Below are 19,171 nucleotides of genomic sequence, written 5' to 3'. Positions count from 1 at the left end.
TTATTCCACAAAGCCAATATTCTTTTCTTTTCGAATTTCATGATGACTAAATTTCACAAATCTACTCTTAATACTAACTCCTATAATTATTCCCAAATACACACAAGTAAAATTTCCTGAAGGTATTATAATTATTTCAAAAGGTTAGTTTTACTCTACTAGTAATTCTCATATTACGTAAGATTTTTCTTGCAAATTTGTTAAAATAATTTATAAGAAACGACTTTTTTCTGTCATTTTTTCTAAGAATCTTAATTGACATATAATTCTTTCGTAGGTAATTATTTTCTACAAAATTATAAAATTTGTAGATATTTCCTACAAAATTTGTTACAAAAAGTGTTTTATACAAAATATTTTGCAAAAATATTCATAACAATTTCTTACAAATTTACTTTTACAGCAAAATTTGTAAGTATTTCCTACAAAAGAAAATTCAAAACAAAATTGACAGAAAATATGCATTTTTCTAGTAGTGTCTAATTATCACTACCTCACCAAGTATGAAAGTATTTTGCCACTAAAAACATCCTTTGAAAGTCTTACTCAGATATCTATCATTTAAAATTCAATTCCCATCAACGCTAGAAGTTCTAATACATCCAGAAGTCATCTTAACAATGTCAAAAACTTACAAGAAAATCTACCAAAATTCCTTCCAAAGTTTGAATTCATTACAATAAAATAAATTACAATGCAATTTGCAAATACTAGAATTACTCATATATAAAACTTAAAAGTATAAAATCATTAACTTAATTAAACATTAATGATTGTTATATATAAATCCTAATAGGCATGTTAACAAGAAACAAACGACATCATAACCCTAAAACCATGAAAACTTTTTTCTTTAATTTTAATCTAATTGACTCAACCGTTCATCCCTTATGAAGGTTACTTCAAGACTACCTATTCTACCTCTTCATAATATTGTAGAACAAGCTTTATAAAATTTCCATAGCTGGATTTCCAGAGCAAAATTTCCAAAACTCGTGAAATAAATTCCAAAACAAGCTTTCCAAAAAATTTTGGAACGAACTTTTCAACACTATATAATACCTTCAGGAACAAACTTTATGAATCAAGTTTCTCTTCTTCCTCCTCTCAAAATGCAATGGAGAACGGAGGTGTAATTAAAGACAGTAATGGCAACAATGGTTGCAACGACAACAGTAAAGGTAGCACGGTGCAACAAGAGTATTTCAATCTTTTGTTAGTATGCGAGTGCAAATAGTAATCATAACGTTACAGGAAGAAAAAGCCTAGGTAGGATTTAATATAAGAAATACAGAAACCAGAAACCAAAGATGGTAAGGAAGAGGATTTTGAAATGTCTCCGTTGACAATTTTTCTTCTTACTCTTAATTTTTTAAATTATTGAAGCAATTTGTAAAACTAAACATAAAACCCAAACAAACAGTTTGGCACACTGAAATGCAACAGGGGCAACTTCGAATCTCTACTCATTTATGTGCACTCAGAAGTTCAAAAAGTACAATGCTCACATCAGCATTTGCCCACAAACTTTATTTGGGAGATGCTGAATTGGAAGGATGAACTATTGAAATTCTTAAATAAAAATAAGTAATGTGTTAATGCTGTGTTCATTTAAGAACCTCGCATCGATTGGTGGGTTGTGGAGCATAAAAATGGTGAGAACCGACAATTACATGTACACCGTTACAAGTCATGCATGATGTTTCAAAAACACTCTTTTAGGTGTGCTGGAAAAAAAAAATATATCATTATACATAGAATTCAACATCATCATCACACGTGATTAAGCTAATGACATAAATTTACACTTCCAATGGCTTCGATTTGTTACAGATATACTTTACTCTGGAACCTTGATTAACCGGGACCTGTAAATTGAATCAAAATAGTCAGTTTCACAAGTATAATCGATTTAAGAGCTTTAAAGAACAGATAACCAGCGCGAATACAATACATGACAGATAATTATCTAACATTGGCTTTGCCTTTGCCTTTAACAGCCGTACAACGTTCTCAACAAATGCAAGAATCGCAGTCCATGCCCAAAGGGTCAGATGTCTGCAATCTCTAACCTTGATTTCTCCAACTTTTCAACGACATCATGAATTGCAAATACTGTCATTTTCTTTACCTGTTTCAAAATCAGCAATCAAGGGGAAAAGTTACACAAAATCACAGTGCAAACTGTTGATATGACTATTATTCAGTGAAATATCAGTCTAATGACACATTACATCAGTAAAGAGCAAGGTTAGTTGCAAAAGGATATATCAGACTTGGTATTAATGATGAATATTGTCGAGATCATTCTCACATTAGCAACACATTTTGATTGGGAATTGCAATAGTTTGATGCAAAAAATGCCTTTAACATGAACAACTAGAAGAAGAAGTCTATACGAAGATTCCTCCTAATTTTAGGTCTGTTTACGTATGTATAGGTTGAAGAAAGCCTTATGCCCAAGCAATCCCCTCACACTTGGTTTGAGAAACTTACTGAGGGTGTAATGTCCTTGGGGGGAACCAACAAACTCAAGGTTACCACACCCCATATCTCAACATGAGAAATTGACCTTGAAAGAAAAGCTTCTAGCTCAATTCAAGACGAAAGATCTCAAAAAATTAAGGCACTTCCTTGGAATATAAGTTGCCCACTCAAAAAAAAAATACATCTTTATCTTTCAAAGAAAATATGTTCTAGATCCTAACATGAAATAGGGAAAATTGATTGTAAGGCCACTAGAGTTCCAACAGAAAAGAATCATAGAACTAGGATTGATGAAGAAAGCTCTGCATTAAATACGGGCCCATCTAAGAGGCTTGTAGGGAAACTCATTTACTTAGCCCACCAGACCAAACATAGCTTATGCTAGGACTGTGATAGATCAATTCATGCATGATCCAAGCAAGTGATACTTAGATGATATGAGTATAATCCTTCGATATTTGAAGACAAGTCTTAGAAGGGGATTGTTGTTCAAGAAAGATAGAAATGTGAATTGATGAGAAGTAAGAAACAATATTGTCAATCCCAAGGAAGAAAAGGGGGATAAAAAATTGTAACTCAGGACTGTAACTCAACTCATGAGAGTTACAAATATTCGAAAAATAATATTCATAAACATGTGCATCCATTAAAAATAATATAGATGATAAAAATAACTCATAATAAGAAGTCTTTAAATAATATTCATAAACATGTGCATCCATTAAAAATAATATAGACGATAAAAATAACTCCGATAATAAGAAGTCTTTAGTGTGATCCAATACATAACACAACTAAAAATAGGTCATGATTCATAAAATTATTCATGCATAAAATAACTAATAAATTCATAAATCTTTAATACAAACAAAGTATCCAAGGATATCCTTCATTTTAAAAGGAGGATAATCATCCTTCTCCACCTAATCTTCATTTTCCATCCAATCCAAAGAGATATAGGAGGCTTGTTGGATAGCTAATTTGTCTCACTATTATGAGGCCTGATCTATGCTTTGCAGTTGGAGTGGTTAGTCAATTTATGCAAACTCCATGTCTTGGACATTGGAATGCCATCATCCGTATTTAAGGTATCTCAAGAAGGCTCCAGGACAAGGTTTGCTATATGAAGATAAAGGAAATGTCAAGTCTCCGGGTACTGTGATGCTGATTGGGCAGGCTTCCCTATTGACAGATGCTTTACTATGGAATATTGTGTCTTCCTTGGAGGAAATGTTATCTCTTGGAAAAGTAAGAAGCATCAAATCCAGTGTTTCATGAGAGAATTAAACACATAAATCGACTGCCATTTAGTTTGAGAAAAATTGATGACCAAGGAAATTTGTACCGAGTTCGTTGGGTCAAATGACCAACTTGCGGATGTGTCGACCAAGTCAGGTCAAATGACCAACTTGCGGATGTGTTGACCAAGTCATTAAGGGAACCTCGGATTGAGTTCATTTGTTCCAAGCTTGGTTCATACATTTTGTATGCGCCAGCTTGAGGGGAGTGTTAGAATTATTACTTCTATGTAGTATCATTAACCCTATGTATAGGGTGTAGAGTGTGGGAAACCTCCTACTGTAGTATCTAGTTCTGCACCTAGGGTTCTAGTGCAGTCTCTTAGTCTTCTATGTAACCTAGTATCAGTTTTTCATTATAAATAGAAGAAAGTGAGAGTGCTCCCACAAGCCCACTACTCATTTTTCAGTTTCAATCTCAAGTCAACCTACTACTTAATATATTTCACCCTAATTTCAATGTATGATGGTGGCTTAAATTCAATACCATGTTTGGCAACCAACTCAAGAATCATCCTGAACACTTTACTTTTTGCTACGTTAAATGAAATAGTATTGTCGTAGAGAAATGGAGCAATTTCTTGACATGCCTCCTCCCTCTCACTTTTCTTGAAAATGGCATTGATAGCAGTTTTAGTGCCCCAACATCCTTTGAAGTTCATGTTAGATGATGCTTCACTTGATAAATTCCAACCATTAATATTGTTAGAATAAATAGTCTTAAAAATGATTCATTGAACTGTGTTGGACCTAGTACCTAGGAGCATGCTTTAGATCTAGTTCCTAGGAGCATCTTCTAGAGTTCTCTTCTTTCCTCTCATCCATTGTATCTCATGTACTATAAATATGGAAACCTAAAAGGAGAGAATACACACTCTCACATTCAATCTAAAATCTTCTTCACTTTAATTTCAAGTTGGTGTCAGAGTGGGTCGATCCGCTCTGCCTGTCTTCGTCAAAGGAATTGTCACTTGGTCTGCATTTGTGGAACTTTGGTTCCTTGGCAAGGAGTTTCATGATCATTTGGAAGGAGACGGAAGCTCAGTGCCACAAGATCAAATTCAACAATGGAAGAAAACTGATTTTCAGCTTTGTGCTCTACTTTGGCAATCAGTAGAGCCCAATATTTTGAGTACACTTAGGGCCTTTAAAACATGTCATTCTTTTTGGAAGAAGGCCCAAAATATATTTGCAAATGATATTCAACGCCTCTACAATTCGGCTAACCGACTAGCTTCCTTAAAGCAATCTGACAATGGCATGATAACTTTTATGACTGAAGCTCAATCTGTTGTTGAGGAATTAAAGGTATTCTTAGAAGTTGACTAATTAGAAGAAATTAAAGGAAAGTTGGATAAGTTTTACATGGTTATGATTCTTCAAGCAATGAATCCTGAATTTGATCATATTAGAGATCAAATTCTAACTAGTCAAGAAGTCCTTCTATGGAGAACTTGATAACACGCCCCTTCGTATTCCATTCCTTAAGCATAGAAATGTCCAAGAGAATGTTGAGTCTTTTGCTATGATTTCATCCCTTGGTAAGGGAAGTCGTGGTGCTAGAGGAGGGTGTGGTGGTAGAGGTCGTCCCCAATGCACATATTGTAAAAGAATGGGCCACACTCAAGAGAATTGTTATTCATTACATGGCTTTCCTGGAAAGACAGTCAATATTTCCAAAGCTGAAAGTTCTGAGACAAAGTTCTCTGATGAAGAATATCAAGAATATTTAAAGTTGAAATCCAGCAACCTAGTTCAATCATCTACAACTCCTAGTTTGTCAACGGCCTGCATTTTACAATCTATAGAGTTAAAACCCATGGATTATTGACTCAGGTGCATCTAATCATATTTCTGGTAATATCTCTTTGTTCTCTTCTCTCCCCTTTCCTAAAACATCTCATTTAATTACCCTTGCTAATGGATCCAAAGTAGCTTCCCAAGGAATTGGTCAAGTTTCTCTTTCTCCTTCTTTGAACTTAAAATATGTTCTTTTTGTTCCTAAGTGTCCCTTTAGTCTCATTTCTTTAAGTCAATTAACAAAATCATTAAATTGTTCAGTAACCTTTGATGCCAACTCTTTTGTCATATAGGAACATGGTACGGGTCAGATGATTGGCGAAGGACATGAATCTAGAGATCTTTATTAACTTGGTTCTAGCCCATCAATATCTTGTGTTGCTTCATCTCCTAAATTGCTACATGAATGCTTAGGACATCCTCATTTGACAAAACTAAAGAAGATAGTTCCTAAACTTAATAGTCTCCGAACTTTGGAATGTGAACCATGTCAATTAGGGAAACATGTGAGGTCTTCTTTTCCTAAACATGCTGAATCTAGATGTGATTCTGTTTTTTCTACTATCCATTCTGATATTTGGGGGCCAAGTCGTGTGTCATCTTCTGACTTTAGATATTTTGTTACTTTTATTGATGAGTTTTCTGGATGTACCTGGGTTTATTTAATGAAATATCGTTCTGAACTTTTGTCAATTTTTATATCTTTTTTAAATGAAATACGAAATTAATTTGGAAAAATAATCAAAATTTTAAGAAGCGATAATGCTAAAGAATATTTTTCCTCTTAATTATCTAAGCTCTTAAGCTCACATGGCATTTTGCATCGGTCTACCTGCCCTCATACACCTCAACAAAATGGTATAACTGAAAGGAAGAATAGACATCTAGTTGAAACTGTTCGTACCTTATTGCTTGGTGCAAATATGCCTGTTCATTATTGGGGTGATGCTATCCTAACCGCCTGTTATCTCATTAACGAGATGCTTTCTTCTCTTAAAAATAAAGTTCCTTATTCCATTCTATTTCCAAAAGAGCCTCTCTTTCATATTACTTCACGTGTTTTTGGTTGTGTATGTTTTGTCCATGACATGTCTCCAAGTCTACACAAACTCTCAGCCAGATCCATCAAATGTGTCTTCCTGGGCTATTCTCGTCTTCAAAAAGGATATCAATGTTACTCTCCCGAGACCAAGAAGTATTACATGACTGCCCATGTCACCTTTTTTGAGCAATCTCCTTTCTTCCCTACTACTACTTGTGATTCTAATTTTGTTCAACATGTTCTACCTATTCCATTCATTGAGTCTCCTGCTCCTATAGTCCAAAATATTGTATCAAATCCTACTGAGCCATTGGCACCACCTATTTTCACTTATCAACGCAGGAACCAAATGGCTAGCCCAATACTTCAAGGTGAGTCCTCTTTTGAAGGTGATTCTCCATCATCACTTGGTACCACAACTCCTGATCATGATGATTTGAATTGGCCCATTGCCATCCGCAGAGGTACTCGATCTACTCGAAAACCTCACCCTATTTACAATTTTCTTAGTTATCACAGAGTATCTCCTTCCTATTTTTCTTTCATTTCTTTTGTCTCTTCTATTACTATTCCTAAAACTGTGAAAGAAGCACTTGATCATTCTGGGTGGCGACAAGCCATGATTTCTAAAATGTAGGCTCTTAAACACAACAAAACATGGGAGTTAGTTCCTTTTCCTTCTAGGAAAAAGACAATAGGTTTCCGATGGGTCTATGCCATTAAGGTTGGACCCAACGGTGAAGTTGATTGACTTGAGGCACGATTGGTGACCAAAGGATACACTCAAATCTATGAACTTGATTACAGTGACACTTTTTCACCAGTAGCCAAAATGACTATCGTCAGACTCGTCCTTGCAATGGTAGCCATTCGTCATTGGCCCCTTCATCAACTAGACATTAAAAATGCTTTTTTGCATGGAGATCTTGAAGAGGAAGTTTACATGGAGCAACCTCCTGGGTTTGTTGCTCAGGGGGAGTCTAATTTGGCTTGTAAGTTACGTCGCTCTCTTTACGATCTCAAGCAATCTCCACGTGCTTGGTTTAGGAAATTCAGCAACATTGTTCAAAACTTTGGACTGAAACGCAGTGAGGCAGACCACTCTATTTTCTATTGCCTCACCTCTCCTGGAAAATGTGTCTACTTAATAGTGTACGTCGATGATATAGTGATCACAGGCAATGATGCTGGTAAAATCTCTCAGTTAAAAGAACACTTATGTCATCATTTTCAAACCAAGGATCTTGGAAATCTAAAATATTTTCTGGGCATAGAAGTAGCCCAGTCAAAGGAAGGAGTTGTAATTTCTCAAAGGAAATATGCTCTTGACATCCTTAAAGAGACAGGTATGATTGATTGTAAACCACTGGATTGTCCCATGAATCCAAATCAAAAATTAATGGCAGAATAGGGAGAAGCTTTCTCTGATCCAAAAAGGCACAGAAGACTAGTTGGAAAACTTATTTATCTTACTATTACAAGACCAGTTTTGTCCTTTGCAGTTGGTGTTGTAGTCAATTCATGCATAATCCTTCTATCAATCATTGGAATACTGTCATTCGTATTCTAAGGTATCTTGAAAAAGCTCCAAGACAAGGACTACTTTATGAGGATAAAGGGAATACTCAAGTTTTTGGATATTGTGATGCTGATTAGGCTGGTTCTCCTATGGATAGACGTTCTACCACGGGATATTGTGTTTTGCTTATAGTCTCGTGGAAAAGTAAAAAGCAGAATGTTGTTGCATGATCATCTGCTGAAGCAGAGTATAGAGCAATGGCATCCCTAACATGTGAACTTATATGGGTTAAACAATTTCTAAAAGAAATAGGTTTTTGCAACATTCAACCAATTAAGACGTATTGTGATAATCAAGCTGCTCTCCACATCGCTTCTAATCCAGTGTTTCATGAGAAGACTAAACATATTGAAATTGATTGTCACTTTATTCGAGAAAAATTGATGTCCAAAGAAATCAACACGGAGTCTGTAGGATCAAATAACCAACTAGCAGATGTATTAACAAAATCCTTGAGAGGTCCTCGGATTGAATTTATCTGTTCCAAGCTTGGCACATACAATTTGTATGCTCCAACTTGAGGGGGAGTGTTAGAATAAATAATCTTAAAAATGATTCATTGAACTATGTTTTGGACCTAGTACCTAAGAGCATGCTATAGATCTAGTTCCTAGGAGCATCTTCTAGAGTTCTCTTCTTTCCTCTCATCCATTGTATCTCATGTACTATAAATATGGAAACCTAAAAGGAGAGAATACACACTCTCACATTCACTCTAATATCTTCTTCACTTTAATCTCAAGTAATACTTTCTCATAATATTTACATTTCACATTTCTTATCTTCTCATCAATAGAAACACAATGACTTCATACAAGATCAATCATTGCTCCAATTCCACTTCCTCTTTTAGGAGGATCACCTAAACCACCAATGTCATTTTTTCCTTCAAATTCTAAATAAAATCGAGAAGCAAGGTAGAACATAACGAGCAGAATAACAAAAAAAGTGTGAAGGACAAACGAAGCGATCAAAACAGTGTAGAATAGACAGCAACCACCAGCAGTTGTGTAGGCGAGAGCTAGCAAATGTGAAGGTAACTGTCGAGGTTTGTGAAGACAAGTGTCGCTGATTGGAAAGGCAATCACCGAAAACTATGAAGGAGAACGTCAAGGACTATGAAGGCAAGCGTAGATAACAATTGTAGTGTCAAAAATGGTCATGACTAGTAAAGCTTTTTGTATTATGGGTCTTCTTTGTTTACAATTTGCAATGGCAACCCAAGTAGAAAAAAGGTGATGGGTGTTGGGCTTTTTTCAAGTTGGGTTGGGTCATTTTCCTAGTCAACAATGGATTTTTGAACTCAAGCATCACAGAATCAGAAGGATTGATGTGGCCCATGATCCCATGATTCAATGAGCATCATTGAGTACTTGCTTCAATCCGCACGTACTATTCACCGTCCACATCAGCATGCTACATCCTCCATAATCCCAAGATTGCGAGTTTCTACTTACAATTTAACAACATTGGTGAGAAATGAAATCTAGTTGCAAAGTAAAACGATGAAGCTTAATTCCTAGTTACAATTACGAGACAAGGGGTTTGTGAATTATTGTCGAAAAATATTTTGAATGATCTTAAACTGAAGTGTGAAGAACCTATAACCCTTATTGCGATAAAAATAAAAAAATAAAAAAAAAATCGGCTATTAGTTTTGCTTTCAATTTAATTCAACATGATAGGACAAAATACATTGAGATAGATTGACACTTAAAGAAAGAAAAATTGGATAATGGTCTTCTCGATGCTTTCTACATCCCATCAAGACTTCAGCTTGCATATTTGTTTACAACAGGCCTTAATGGTTTCATGGTCTCAAATGCAATAAAAACTAGGAATGATAAAATATTCATCACAAACTTCAGGGGGAGTGTTGGCTTGTAAAAAGATATTGCTGAGTTTCATGAAGATATTATCAATCTTTGTAACTACTAAATCTAAGATATTGTACAATACTAAAAGAGATATTGTAATCATTATTTTAGGGGTTTATAATTGAACTGATAGAATCAGATTTTTTTTTTCTTATATCTAAACTCTTTTACTAAAGTTGTGATTATGAGTTTGGCCTACGTCCCAACTGAAACAAATGTTATCCAAAGTGCCAAGGCTTTCTCCTATTTCTCTAAAATTTCAGCAATAAACATTTGGGAAAACATCTCTTATTTTTTCACATCAAATCCTTCACAATGAGAATTGGATCTCCGCATCTCCACATACATCTCCACCACATGCTTTTATGATCTTTACAACTCTTACGCATCCAACATGTAAAGCCAAATTGTTAAACTCAACAAATAACCCCACTAAATTCCAAATAAATTTATTTAGACTACGTTGCAATAGAAAAGCATCAATAAACACAATCATTCCATTTAACAGAACATCAAAAACAACAAATTGACACCTTTTCCTCCGCTCAAGTCTATCAAACCGGACACTATATTTAACAAATTATGTGTTAGTAAAGCATAATTTCCAAAGCCATTAAGACTAAAGAACAAAACAAGAGATCCTTTATCTCAAAAATGGAGAAGCAAATAAATGCCAAAATCAAATCACGAAAATTAGTTTGGCGTACCTCCAATTTGTCCTCTGTGGACTTGTGATTTATTGGAAGTGTGCGAAATTCTTCTGTCAACCGAAAACACTCTCCAACATTTTCAGGGGACACAAAATCCAGCGCAACCTTGATACATGACTGCAAAAAGAAAACATAAATCATGGATGCTAACATGGAGTTTATACATTTTGAAGATGAAATAAAATCAATCAAGCGACAAAAGGTTGGCTAGCAACAAGGAATTTCAGTGGTACATAAGATATCAGAGATTTAAACCTCCATGTTGCCATTGTACATAAAGTAAAAATAAAAATTACAATTAAAATCAAAAAGCAATCAAATTTAATGTATCAAAGAACATCCTAGGGATGTAAAACCAGCAGTTTTCACTTCCTGAAAAGTCTTTCTTTGCTGATGAAAGATCTAGGCTTAATTTTAGGTACTAAACAAAGATACTACCATTGAACGTTAGAACCACACCTAAAATAATAACATAGCATTTATACACTTCTGGACAACAAGGATACCTACAAGCCTGCAATAAACAATTTACCTTCAGATTTCTGACTTGGTGAGGACAACCAGCAGGAATAAAAACAGCATCTCCTAACTTCTGAATAAAAGTCCAGGGCTCAATTCCTATAAGAAAGTACAGAACTATAAATTTAGAACCAGCTGAACAACTCTACCAATCAAAATCTGAAAAATCATGTTACTAACCATACTCCTCCTTAAGCTTCTTCTTATGCTCCATAGTCAGATAAAAAGTCTGGTCATGAATGGGGTGAATAACCTACATTTCCAAAGATATGTCATTCAAGAAAAAAATAAAGCATAATGAGTGAGGGAGACTCACGGACTGCTGGATTATCTATAGTTATGTCTGCCAAAGTGAAGTAAATAAAACATGATTATTTGAATAACTAATTAGCATTTTGGACTGGTAATTACAATACCACGTTATTCCCTATATGGTAGGAACTAAGAATTGAAATGCGAAAGAAAAGATATTTTCATTGAATTGAGGGGAAAGAACAATGAATAGGAGAGAAACTGGACTTCTAGGGTTTTCCCTTCATAAGGAGTCAATGCTCAATTAACAATAACGACAAATTTTCCTCTATCTTATCCTTCTTCCCCTATTTATATATAATTAATCTCTAACTAATTCATTAATATTCTAACTATCTGAATCTCTTTATATCCTAACAATGCTCACCGCACATAAAAATCAAACTTGTCCTCAAGGTTGAATTTGAAAACTGTAAGTTCATATTGAAATACTTGAGAATAATACAGAGGAGTTAGAATGAATTTGAAAGAGTTCGTATTCCCCTCTCTTAGAGTCTCATATATAATAGCTTAGGATGCATAGGATACAGTGAATAGAAGAGACTTCTAGAAGACATTTCAAGGAACTAACTCCAGCACAAAAAACACAACACCTAACAATATATCCTATTAAAGTTTATCACTTGATCCAACAAACTCGGTGCAGATTCCTTAGATAACAAATTTTCTCGGATGAAATGGCAATCAATTTCAATGAGCTTAATTCTCTCACGGAACACTGGATTAGAAGCAATGTGGATAGCAACCTAGTTATCACAATACATCTTCATCGGCTGAATGTTACAAAAATCTAATTCTTGTAAGAACTGTTTTACCCATATAAGCTCACTAGTAGGAGATGCTATTGCTCAATATTCAGCTTCAGCATACAAGCAACAATATTTTACTTCTTACTTTTCCAAGAGACTATTTCCTCCAAGCAAAACACAATATCCTTCTACAAAATGCCCATAATGTCATCAAAGTGAACGGCCCAGTACCCAAAATAAACAAACAAAAATAATTTATTTTTATTCTCAACATAACTATTCACAACTATCAATTAGCAGCATTATCTTCACCCAATCCTTTTTGAGGTGCAGATGTAATAAATTTGTTATCAGAAGAAAATAAGGGAATGGAAGAATGTTCATATTAAAAGGGTGCAAAGATACAAATATTACAAACATAACCCAGCAGTAAAAGTATTGACTAGGAACTAAGTTTATAAATGACTCAAGTTGACACGGAATTTAGACAGAAAGCAGGAAAACATTTTACTGATTTACCTGCTTTAAGGGGCAGCAATGGACATGCCTGAACTCTCGGAAATGCTTCTTCAGATATTCTTGCAATTTAGATACATCCTGCCTCCGAAAAATATCCCAGAGAGCACCTTCAGAAGCATCCCCCCCAAACAACAAATCATTTTCTAGTTTTGTGTCCACTTTGTCAACCTCTTTGACTTCTGACTCACATAAAAGACCATCCTCCTTAGCAGTGGCAATCTCATTATTACCAGATTGATGAAACTGATTGACTGCTTTCTGATCACATAATCCACCTTCATGCTCCATGACTTGAACACTATTCTGGTTGTCCAAAGCATTTATGGTAGAAGATGAATTATTAAGCATGTAAGTATTAGTTTCTTCATCATGATCATTACCACATAACTCTCTTTTGTCTTGCTCAAAATGGTTTTCTTTCAACTTCTCAATGGCAGTAAGTTGCTCAGAATTCAATTTCACTTCAGCAATGTGGGTCAAAACATTTACCTAAAACAGCCAAATTATTAAAAATGATATACCAGTTCCTTCATTGATAAGCATTCATTCCCTAACACATTCACACTTACAGCAATAAATACAAAACACTAACAAATATTTGATCATGAACAGCTATGCAACTGACAGATGTATTTTGACCCAATTTACAGATTTTCATTTCCTTAAAAGGACTAACGTGAATGTATGACGATTTCACAAATCATAAAATGTCAGATGTCAGAATATGCACCTCCCAATATAAAACTCCTTAAAATAATAACTTGAAAAGTTCAAATGTCAGAATATAATTTTGAAAATAACAGGACAGCAAAAAAATAAGCAAAAAGAGCGTACTGCATCTGACATGTCACAATGGATCTTAGTAACAGAATCACCACGCCCAAGCTCCGAAGGAAATCCATAAGCAATATAAGACTTTGGCCCCATGTCTGGCTTTAGACAACCATCAGGCAACATCACAGCAAGGTTAAGAGCACCTCTGAGAGGATCAGTATATTCCTTGAAGGGTAAGGATGATATGAACTCAGCACAATGACGAGGCAACTGTTCCTCAAATAAATTAGAAGGTGGCCAATCCTTTAATTTCAAAATTTGAGGCCAGCCAAGCCAATCCATTCTACCTTCTGTATACCCAGTAAAGAATTGGTGGATATTAATTCCCCCCTGCATTTAACCAACAACTCAGATGAAAAATTCAGAAAATCAGCAGCAACAGAATAAACAAGTGAATTTAAAGCAGTGAAGGACACCAATGTACACCAATGTCTTGTGTCCCATATTTTTTAATTTAGTTGTATCTTCCTACCATTACTTTGAAGGACACACATCTCATCAATCATCACTCGTCACCACTTTGGTGAGATAAAGCTTCACCTAACGACCTAGGAAAGGGAACATAAGATAACAAGTATAATGTACGGAAGAAAGTCAATTATAACCAAGGTTTGTATTGTGGGGAGAAGGGTTAGGGTAGAACGTATACATCTTCTGAATAACAATATGCCTATCATTTTCAAAGTAGACTAGATCAAGCATGGGAGATGGCGTCAGGGAAGGATCAGGCTCCACTACAGCATTATCCATTAAAATGGGTCGTCACTAGAATTTCAATAGGTCGTGAGCAACATTAATATACCTAAAGAAGTGTTGGAGAAGCATCCCAAGCTATGGCCGAGTTATCTGGTGGTAATGAAGAAAGATTAACAACGGTGGAAAAGTGATTCCATATGTCGTCATTAGAAAGAATGAGTATAGTATGGAACAGGCTTAAAGAAAGAGATGTCAACAAACACAAAAATACATACAAAGATCAAAAGAAAAACATTGATAACCTTTTTGGGAACAATGATATCCCACAAAAACATTGATAACCTTTTTTGGGAACAATGATATAGAAGAAAGTTTTTCTCGACCAAGTGTGAGGTTATATACAAAACACATGGTACCAAAGGGGCTTAAAACCAACAGCTTTGACAGGATTGTTTCCAAGCTGGGAATGGAAAATACATATTAACCAACTTGAGGGAGAGAGTCAGCAATCATATTTTATTACTTCCATATTTAGCATATGTATAATAGGAAATATCTCTGAATCATAGAGATCTGATGATGTTAGTTTTGTTATTATATTTCCTAAACGAGTCTTCCAAGCTTGTGTGTGTGTGTGTGTGTACATATGTTGTATTCTTAGCAATAAAATCATTCTATTGTACCCCAATATTTGAGACTCAATATCCATTTCTTGAAATTGTTGGGAGAGGCAGCATTAAGCAACAAGGACTTAAAGTTTGTGAGTAATACACAAACCACATCCACAAAATGATTTCTACTTACCACTGTACCACCCTTATTGTGCATTCTGTTTTGTTGACCAACATTCCACCTTGGACTTATATCTCTTTATGACCCAGATGGTAACATCTACAAACTGTTTCTTGTAGTGGAACCATCCACCAAAACTTTATAAATTTTCAGTACTTTCCAAATTATTTCTAGGACACTCAGCACTGATAACTATGGAATTCAGTAATTAACAATTTAAGTGTACCAAAACAACACCCAATCCAGAAAACATGAAGTTACTTAATTCAGCAAACATGTAGGATATTCAACAACATAAATATTGGGACAATTAAATTATTTTACAAATGCCATTTTCAACTGTAGTGGTCCAGTATAAATAAGTAACATCATTAAATTAAATAATCAAGCATAAGTTTAATAAGCTCTCCAAGGTCTAGAAAGTTAAAGACTGAGAAATTAAACAGACCTCACACCAGTCTAAGCAATCAATTGTTTCCACGTCCAAATGTTGACCGCGTTTGGTAGCACTAGCTACATGACGTAATGCTCGCCACATGACAAGTGGTTCCCAGCTTAAACCAGAAGTGCACTCAAGCACATTGCTGACAATGACAGGCTCCCCCTTTTCCCAGTGCCACTGAAAATGATTTAAATCCTTGTCCTGTAGATCTACAGCCTTAGGACAGTATAAATAGTTGTCAGCCATATTATCACGAGAAGCAGCCTTCCTCATATTACTATTCTTAACATCTGTGTTTCTATCCAAACCTAAACATGAACAGAAGCTGTCAGGGGGCTTAAATACATTCTGAATCTTGTATGCCTGCACAAGTTCTTTCCCTTTACAAACTAACTCAGAGATAAAATGTTGACCCAATATACTTCTCAGTTCAAGAAAACCATGGTTGCATTCATTGTTGACTTTTGGACAAGGAATACTACCATTACTTTGGGAATGCCACCCGGATCTTGACCATTCGTGAACCTCAGCCTTAGCACCAGCATTTGATGCATTTTGGTTTTCCGTTTCAATTTCTTTACCACCATGCAAGTAACCACGTCCTTTCCAAATAAAGTCCAACACAATTGGATCTGCTCCACCTACAAGCTGCCCACTACGAAGCTCACGGCAACAGATGAGACAAAGGTCAAAAGAGCATTTTGTGCAGCTTCTGTGGTAATCGAATATTGAAGTTTTGCAGTTGTCACTACATGAGAGTGTTAAGTTAACAACTAAGGAATATGGGATAACTGAGGAATAAAAGATCAGAAATCAGAAAATTCCCAACCAGTACACACGCTCTTGTAAAGAGAAATCTGCCTTAACTATATTTAGCTCGGAGACTGAGAGCCCTGTAGTGCACATCCCAAAAGCAAATTATACAATGCAAAAATATGGATATTGTACTGAACTGACAGGGGTGTGAGATGAGATATAAACTCAAGCTATGCTGCTAAAGTGCAAACAAGAAAAAAAGTTCAAAACATGTAACTGATCCAAGAGAGAGAGAGAGAGAATTAATTCTGATATAAAGAACCAAGACCAGTAAATACTCGCTAGAATAACAAACTAGAAGGGAAACTAGAAAAGTAGGACATGAAACAGTCAGGCAGTTCGAAAGCTAAAAGGTCATCCATGATTGTAAAACAGATAATTCTCTCTTATTACATTCAAACTTCAGTGAATAGAGATCTGTGGCTTCAGGCATCACTTCAAAACAATGATTTAGTTGTGTGTAGCATAATTTGTATGGTAATTTAGCACAAATATACACTAATCAAACCTAGCTTCGCTTCAACATCAATTTAATCTCTTTAAAGAGTAGCATGATTCACACAAGAATAAGCTTAACCAAGTCTCGCACAGGAAAACATAATACCTTGAATCTTAGCTTCTATCTCTTTCTCAATCATCTGTTCTTCATCCAGCTGCCTTAGAAACGGAAGAAGTACTTGCAGCAAATACAAAGAGTGTTCGACCTTCTCGCCCTTATCTCTTGTAGGATTTTTCTTCATTTGCTAGAGTAAACCAAACAGTAACATTTCAGTGCCGAATACAGAAAATCACAGGAAAAAGGCAATGTATAGAAGGGGAGAAAACCTAACATTAATAAGTTGAACAGAGCTCAGGCATGCTTTGCAATTGCAATTACCACGGCACACAGGACATGCCTTAGCAATATCCTCCTCTTTCAAATGAGGATACCTAAACAAGATCAAAAAATGAAAACATTGGTCAAGTAATCATCTTTCATGACAAAACTCCGCAATAACTTCTCATCTCAGGGCATTGATCTCGCAACTGTCTCTATCATTTAAGACTTTTCTCCCAACAATAAGAAACAGTAGCTAGCCGCCCATGCAATATTGTAAACATGACAAGGAAAGGAGAAAAACAAAAAAAGGCAAAGTTATACCAAGCTCGTATACAGAATAGGCAAAGTTTTTTCTTGGTACAGGTCGAGCACCTCACAACACGACCTTTATCGTTTCTCTTACATTGGTGGCATGTTAAGTGCCCCTTTTCACAATACTGTTGATTGAGAAACAGAAACAGACATCAAAAGCAGTGCTTTGTGAAAAGACAAACTCAAACACGCATCCGCATTTGAATGATAAATAATGTCACCTTAGCCCTTTTCTTGATGACTTTCGACATCATCTCTTGTTTACGACCCCTAAGACCATACGGTTTCTCAGCGCCAGACATTTCAAGCTCATCATTTTCATCGTCCTTCTTTCTTTTCCTACTTGGTCTCTGCACAGAAACCCCACCGTCATCGTCAGCAGCATCCAACATTTTCTTCTTTCTTATGTCTTCCTTTTCCTTTTTACTTTTTCTGCCGCGCTTCATTTTCACTCTTTGAACACGACCAGAATCCAAAGACTGTGTTTCTTCGTGACTGGGATTTGGATTTGCATCCACACGAGGATTTGGATTCCCTTGCCCCACTGGAAAGAGACTAGAAGAAGTTTCACACTGTGAACCCTAGCTTTGTTTACCCCGGTTCAGTCCTATGTCATCTCATGACTTTGATGCGCACACGTGGACCCAACCCCTTCGTCCACACGTGCTATATTCTTTTCCGATATTGCTGTTTATTTTTTTTTATCTGCGAAAAACAGCGTATCGGACGTCTCTATAATTTTTTAAATATATGTGATATTATATTAATAATATAATAATAAATGATAATATTATAATAATATTAAATTAATATATATATATATATTAAAATTATATTTATTAAAAATAAAGTGAAATATATAAAAATAGATAAAAGAATAATCATTAATAAATAAAGAAAAAATAAAAATATCTAATTTTGTAAAAAATTTGTAAAAATAACTGTCAATTTTTAAAAATTTAATAAATTATTATATTTAAAGGATAAAATCGATATTTTAAAAAATAGACAAAAAAAGATAATATCTTTATATATTGTATTTAGATAGATGACCATTTTGTAAACATTTGTGTTTAGAAAAATAAAATTAAAAAAAGGTAATTATTTTGAATTAAGTAAAAGAGTAGAAAAATAAGTGTGTAACGGTTTGACTAATTTGATTGAAGAGATAAATTGAAATAATATAATATAATATACGTATAATTAAATTATTTTATTTTATAAAGTAATTTTAATTAAATATTAAATTATAACTTTATCATACTACTTTTTATATATTTTTGTTATTATTACATATTATATTATAAATACTAATACTATTTTATCATTTTTATTATTATTTTATTATAAACATCGGTATTATATTTATTTTTTTATTAATTTTAGAGAAAACAAATATGCATAGACGTATATTATCCACTTTTTTTGTAAATAAATAAAAATAATATTATTAAGTAATTTTTTTATTAGAAAATAACATTTTAGAAGTGACAGTGGTTTAAAAATAGTAAGACTCAATTATTTTGTATTTTTGTGGTTTCTATTCCGTGTTTATAATGGTAGAGA

General features: G+C 34.6%; 1 protein-coding gene across 2 annotated transcripts; it reads right to left on the bottom strand.

Moving 5' to 3' along the window:
- Nucleotides 1-1,438: 1,438 nt before the first annotated feature.
- LOC114173692 (lysine-specific demethylase JMJ26-like) lies at nucleotides 1,439-18,208 on the bottom strand. 2 transcript variants are annotated; one of them, XM_028058228.2, is made up of 13 exons: nucleotides 17,827-18,208; nucleotides 17,615-17,730; nucleotides 17,304-17,403; nucleotides 17,078-17,216; nucleotides 16,487-16,550; nucleotides 15,664-16,405; nucleotides 13,728-14,057; nucleotides 12,894-13,382; nucleotides 11,494-11,566; nucleotides 11,327-11,412; nucleotides 10,792-10,911; nucleotides 1,955-2,131; nucleotides 1,439-1,868 (listed from the first exon to the last, which is right to left on the bottom strand). In XM_028058228.2, exons 1-12 carry the CDS (start codon nucleotides 18,049-18,051, stop codon nucleotides 2,051-2,053), a joined length of 2,565 nt encoding a protein of 854 aa, XP_027914029.1. In that variant the 5' UTR covers nucleotides 18,052-18,208; the 3' UTR covers nucleotides 1,439-1,868; nucleotides 1,955-2,050. The 2 variants fall into 2 exon arrangements, with proteins under 2 accessions (XP_027914029.1, XP_027914028.1); XM_028058227.2 differs by having other exon boundaries at nucleotides 1,975-2,131.
- Between the last annotated feature and the right edge of the window lie 963 nt (nucleotides 18,209-19,171).

This window comes from Vigna unguiculata, chromosome 2, assembly GCF_037176805.1.
Source record: "Vigna unguiculata cultivar grain cowpea cultivar isolate G323 ecotype 2 chromosome 2, ASM3717680v1, whole genome shotgun sequence".
NCBI lineage: Eukaryota > Viridiplantae > Streptophyta > Magnoliopsida > Fabales > Fabaceae > Vigna > Vigna unguiculata.
The sequence above is the reverse complement of the archived record's forward strand: the minus strand, read 5'-3'. Positions and strand labels throughout refer to the sequence as shown.

What these genes read in the sequence shown, in the direction of transcription:
- LOC114173692 (XM_028058228.2), bottom strand. Translation starts at nt 18,051, where the DNA reads ATGAAGCGCGGCAGAAAAAGTAAAAAGGAAAAGGAAGACATAAGAAAG. An exon ending in TCATCAAGAAAAGGGCTAAG is followed by an intron (nt 17,731 to 17,826) that starts GTGACATTATTT and finishes CTCAATCAACAG; the next exon opens with TATTGTGAAAAGGGGCACTT. An exon ending in TTACAAGAGCGTGTGTACTG is followed by an intron (nt 16,406 to 16,486) that starts GTTGGGAATTTT and finishes ACTCTCATGTAG; the next exon opens with TGACAACTGCAAAACTTCAA.